The sequence below is a fragment of the Berghia stephanieae genome, chromosome 1 (assembly GCF_034508935.2).
Source record: "Berghia stephanieae isolate SIO BIC M18660-M18661 chromosome 1, UCSD_Bste_1.3, whole genome shotgun sequence".
Classification (NCBI taxonomy): Eukaryota; Metazoa; Mollusca; class Gastropoda; order Nudibranchia; family Aeolidiidae; genus Berghia; species Berghia stephanieae.
Window position 1 is genome coordinate 63,250,316 of NC_088360.1, and position 6,000 is coordinate 63,256,315.

General features: G+C 38.1%; 1 protein-coding gene and 1 pseudogene across 1 annotated transcript in view; both read right to left on the minus strand.

Annotated features, from left to right (window-relative positions):
* Nucleotides 1-6,000, minus strand: part of LOC144979186 (leucine-rich repeat-containing protein 40-like) — an 85,069-nt gene that overhangs the window by 22,095 nt on the left and 56,974 nt on the right. Inside the window, exon 7 of the mRNA XM_078925800.1 lies at nt 5,332-5,474. Within this exon, the coding sequence (XP_078781926.1) occupies nt 5,332-5,474 (143 nt within the window). The remainder of the gene's footprint in view (nt 1-5,331; nt 5,475-6,000) is intronic.
* On the minus strand, nt 532-3,161 carry LOC144979195 (uncharacterized; annotated as a pseudogene).

A 6,000-nucleotide genomic window follows, 5' to 3' on the forward strand; every position in this document is an offset into this window, starting at 1 on the left:
ATAATAATAATAATAATAATAATAATAATAATAATAATAATAATAATAATAATAATAATAATAATAATAATAATAATAATAAAGCCACTAATAGGTCTAATGGTTATCGTTCATCATTCAAGCAATTAAGACATTTATAACTTAAGAAGCTTTTCTTATTAAGGGCAGACCAATTAATTTTATTAAGTATATTGCTTTTAATTCATAATAATCATATATATTCACCAAAACATTATTACACTGACATTATGAATACAATTATAGAGTCACTTGCCCAGCCGCGGCCACGAGGGTATGTTACGTAGTTACCCCTGCTCACGAGATAGATTGGCTAAACCGACACTCCCCCTGGCCGCAGTCGGGTGGAATGTAATATTTTATCAATTACTCAGTCCTTCTTGATACAACACGGTTTTTTGTTTTATAGAATAAAGCCCAGACCGCAGCCATGTTCCCTGACCGCGGTCACCAATTTGACATAGGCGCGGTCATGTGACCTGCCTGCGGCCGCGGATTAACCCTGAGCGCGTCCATTATTGATTTTCATTAAAATCAAAAGGATAACACACAAATGCTGTGTGCTTATTACAAGTAATACAACCTATACGTATGTGGGCTCATTGTTGTAATGGAAGTTAGAAAACGTGAGACGTTTGTTTTCTTCCATTACATCACAGCAAGCAGCCCATAACTTTTGGGTTAAATAAGTAGGTACACTTTGTCTTTGGTTGGATTGAGAGAAGAACGAATACAAAGATCAACATAAACATTATTATTATTTTTATGTTGATAACAACTCTCTCTCTCTCTCTCTCTCTCTCTCTCTCTCTCTCTCTCTCTCTCTCTCTCCCTCTCTCTCTCTCTCTCTCTCTCTCTCTCTCTCTCTCGAAGGAACCATCCAAATTCATTGAATTATCATTGTTTATATTTTCTTTGTCTTTACTCTCGGCTGTCGTTGGTAGCATCAACGAATCATTTTCTTGTTCTTCACGTGTAACTCTGTTATTATCAGCACCTTGATTATAGGAAACGTCTTCATCATCAACATTTTGTTCATTATCGTGGCCATCGTCAATATCATGATCATCTGAACTATCATCGAATCTCATCTCACTTTCATCCACACTTGTTTCAGAATCTTCATACAACTTTCTACACATTTTACGCTTTTTCTGCTGCTTGGCATCATTTCTCTTCTTTTCTTTTTGTTTTCGTTTTCGATCGTTTTGTTGTTGGATTTTGATTCTCCTCTTCTCTCTCTTCTTCATTACTCGTTTCGCTTTATTTTGTTCTTTTAAAAGTGCATTAGCCTTCCTTTTCTCTTCTCTTTCAAATTTAACTTTCTGTTTTCTCAATTCTTCGTTCTTCAAATCCATCTCCTTTTGAATGAGCAGTTGCCTGAACTCTGTGCCACTGATCAATGATGGGGTCTGAATAGTTTTCCTCACCCTGGATCCTTTTTTAATCGCTGGTATTGCCAACGGGTTGGTTGTTTGTTGTGATGTTGCTGGTTCATGCATGCCTTGAGTCTTATCATGTTTTGCACTCTTGGTCAATTTTGGAGATGATAGATTTGATTCAAGCTCCAAATGGTATGATTTCCACAGAGAGTACAAGGAGTCGTCGCAGTCATAGCCCTCTTCTAGTCTTGTGAAATACGTCTGAAGAGTTGCATCACCTATTTGTGCACAGATTATGGCAAATTTTCTTAGTGTTGAGACCGAACCAAAAGGAGACAAGTTGGTTGACAAAGCAGTACTAGTACTAGCACTAGAAGTAGCAGGGTAATCAATTGAAGATAAACAACTAGACCTATTGGGTACTGGGTTTGAAACAGCAATTTGGAGTGATGCATCATTTGATGATGTAGGTGGAGAATGTGCGATTGAAGTTGAAGTAATGCTAGTTGAAGTTGTGGCTGCATTTGGAAGATTGACGCTGGTGATTGACAATGCAGTAGTACTAGTACTAGCACTAGCAGGGCAATGAATTGAAGATGAACAATTGTGTACTGGGTTTGAGACAGGGGGTTGGAGTTGGTGGAGTGATGCATCAGTTGATGGTGTAGGAGGAGAATGTGCGATTGAAGTAGTGTTAGTTGAGGCTGCATTTGGAAGATTGGCGCTGGTGGTTGTTGTGAGTGGAAATTTGGAGCTGGGCATTACCTTTGACCATTTAATGTTGTCAGGATTGAGTGGAAAAATGCCACATCCTTTCAACGCACTTTCAGCCAGTGGCTTTAATGTTGTAGGATCATATGCGTCTTTGAATGTTTTTGCAAATGTCCTTTTTGTCACAATTTCTGTCATACTTTGACGCTTGACAGCAAGTTTCCACTCTCCTTTCATAGTTTTAAACACCCCCACATCAAGAGGTTGCAGGATGTGAGAGGAGTGTGGAGGCAGACAGTAGAGAATTATTTTGTTCTCAGCACAAAATTGCGAAACGTGCAGAGACTGGTGGCTCGAATGTCCATCAACCAAGAGAAGAATGGGTTTTTTTAAATGATCAGTTTGAGGCTGAAACACACCCTTTAGCCAATTCAAAAATAACTTCGATTTATCCATCCATTCTCCGATTTAGTTATGAAGGAATCCTCGAAAACTTCTCTGGGTTTGAATCCGCGGAATTGAGTATCAGGGTAGATGAGCATGGGATGGGGGGAAGTGGTTTGTGGCACTGCAGCAGACCAGCACTGTTATCATTGTCTTGGCATCACTCCCCACTTGGTACACAAATTTGTTTTCCATGGATGTCAGCACTTGACCACTTAAAGCGTTCAGCTGAAATCCTGACTCATCCGCATTGTATATCCTTTCTGGTTCCAATAGAAGAGAAGCATCAATTTCTTTTATTGTTCTAGTGAAGTCTTTGAACCATTCTAAAATATCGTCCTTACTTACAAAGGCTCTCAGCTTTCCAAGTTGCTGTGGCTTTCTGCTAACAATGTTGGGGTGCCTCTTGCGAAAAAGGCGGTACCACTTATCAGTAGGATGGTTGTCTACCCACTGTGTTTTCCTCTTTTTGTAGTCCAGGTTCTTTACCACAATCAAAAATTCGTCTTTTGTTTTACCAAAACCACGAATGCCCATTTCCTTGACATAAGTCGTAATTTCCCTTTCCTCTATTTCTGACAAAATAGTTTTTTGATGCTCCTCCATTTTTCGTCTTCGTGAAAGTACCCCACGGAATTCCATATTTTTCGGCTGTTTGTCTTTTTGGGGCGCCGTTTTTGGCTTCTATCAGGGCCTGAGTTAATTGTTCTTTGGTCCATTTAGGGTGGTGCTGGTTCTTTGCCATGGCAATAAGTACAACCTGAAAAGATGGGGAAAAATATCTTAGCTATGACTGGTAGTAAGTTGTAGTAGTAGTGGTTTTTGCAATTGTAAAAGCGGTGGTATTTGTAGTGTAAACAAACATAAACATTGAGCTTTATATAGCGCAATATCCATTAAATGTGCCCAAAGCGCTTTACAAGGGGTCCCTGGTCAACAGCAACATTTAACATGTAGGACGGGACATGGCGCCTGTTAGGCGATATTACAATTTTTCGGACAAAGACAACGCTGTTAAAGGCCAGATACTCATTTTACACCTGAGTACGGTGAGAGAATGTGAGTAAAGAGCCTTTTCCAAGGACTCAACTATGCGCCGAGCGCGACGCTCGAACCCAGGACCTTCCGATCCGAAAGCGAGTGTCATATCCCACTAGACCAAATAGCCGCACAAGTGTAGTGGTAGTAGTTGTAAAAGTTGTAGTAAAAGTATTTGTAGTAATAATAATAGAAGTAGAGGAAGTAGTAGTTGTAGCAGTAGCAGTAGTAGAAGTGGCTGTAGTAGCAGTAGGAGTAGTAGTAGTTGTTGCAGTAATAGTAGTAGATGATAGTAGTAATAGTAGTAGTGGTAGTAGTAGTAGTAGTAGCAGCAGTAGTAGTAGTAGTAGTAGTAGTAGTAGTAGTAGTAGTAGTAGTAGTAGTAGTAGTAGTAGTAGTAGTAGTAGTAGTAGTAGTAGTAGTAGTAGTGGTAGTAGTAGAAGTAGGAGTAGCAATAGGAGTGTAGTAGTAGTAGTAGTATTAGTAGTAGTAGTAGTAGTAGTAGTAGTAGTAGTAGTTGCAGTAATAGAGTAGTAGTAGCAGCAGCAGCAGCAGTAGTAGTAGTAGTAGTAGTAGTAGTAGTAGTAGTAGTAGTAGTAGTAGTAGTAGTAGTAGTAGTTGTAGTAGTAGTAGTAGTAGTAGTACCTCTGGCCGCACTCAAGTCAACTTGAGACAAAGAAGCCTTGGCCGCGGCCAAGCTTGGTCGTGCTTGGTTACACATCAAGCAACCACCAACCTGACCGCGGCCGCACTGTTTTCATTGTTTAGTTATTCAAATAGGCTATTTTTAGCTTTTGACACGATAAACGTTCCTAACGTTGATGTCTAGACAGAACAATCAAACAAAAATACGAACATTTTTTTAAAATGCAATAAGTTCAAAGCTACTCACCTGAAATCGATGACAAGGAAGTTTGAAAGTGAAAAAATGTGGAGACGTGTAGCTCAGATTTCGTTCATTGATTGCAAATGGCGCCAGGAGCGAAAGTGATGACAGGATAATAAAGGGAAGCTACTCTGAAATATTTAGACAGCTTACTCTAATAGAGAACAGTTATTACCGATTTGGCCGCGGTCCGGACTGGCCGCACTTTGGGCGAGTGACTCTAATATGAAATTCAACCTGAATAAACCTAAATAAAACATTAGATACAAATTATTTTTAATGTTTTTTGTTTTGTTTTTAAGGGTTTTACGGCGCTTGCAAAACATTTAGGTTATATCAGCGCCAGTAAAAAGGAAGAAAATGGGATAGTACAAAGTTCTAGAATAACAATTAAAGCACCCAAGAAAAAGTAAGACATAGGGGAACTGGGAACAAATAGGGATCAGATGTAGATTCCAAGAGCATACCACCAATGTACTTAGTTTGAGATCACCTATAAGTCTTATCCGGACACAAGCACAAAATCCAACAAAGAGGAATACACTCAAATGATTACATTATACATTCAAAATAACAAATATAATAATACATAACAGAGAGATTATTACAAGGGAAAAAAAAAATATCATCTCCCAAAACAATAACTGTGCATTTGACCGTTTTTCCCTCCCAGCTAGGACTCCGGCCAGGGTCAGAAAAAAACCAAGTAATCTCATTCCAAGATAAAGACTGAAAGCATGTTGGAACACAGATATAAGAGGATAGAAGACACAGTTTGTACCCCCCTATCCACTATGGAAGGTCAGGAACCCCACCTAGATTATTTATGAAAAATAGAGAGAATCAGTTTACCTTAAGACTGGTGCAATGCCGTAATATCGGCAGATACGCTAGTTGATTGTGTTGCAAATGGAGCTGTTCAAGCTTCGACAAATTTCCAAATTCATCTGGTAGCTTCATCAATTTGTTATGAGTGGCATCAAACACCCGTAATGCTGGAATATGATTCATTCATTTAAAAAATTATAATAATAATCAATATAGTGAGAATTTGAATTTCAAAAACCTGTTATATCAACAACAACAACAAAAATATATGTCTTTCCATTTTGAAATTGTTTGGGTTATTATTATTATAATATTATTTCAAACCGTTCAAAATGTAAATAAATTTATGTTGACATGTTGTGACATCAATATTCGACAAAATGCTCTATTTGTGTCAATTTTTTTTACCGTACATGTTGTTTTAATTGTTTGATTTTTGTAAAACTAGCGGCAAATTTTTGGCAAATTTTGCTATTTTGGTGGCAAATTTGTTTATGGCAAATTTTGTCGTTTGAAATGGCAAAAAACCGCGGGGACAGAATATAGTTATGGAATGGTGTGATTCAACATTAATAAAAACTGGAGTATACTCTAGATCCCTGGGTCTTTTCATCTCTAAAGGAAGGACTTTTCAAAAGATGTGTGTTCTTGATCCATATTTTTTCAACCTGTGTCTTAAAACTTTGTATTTAG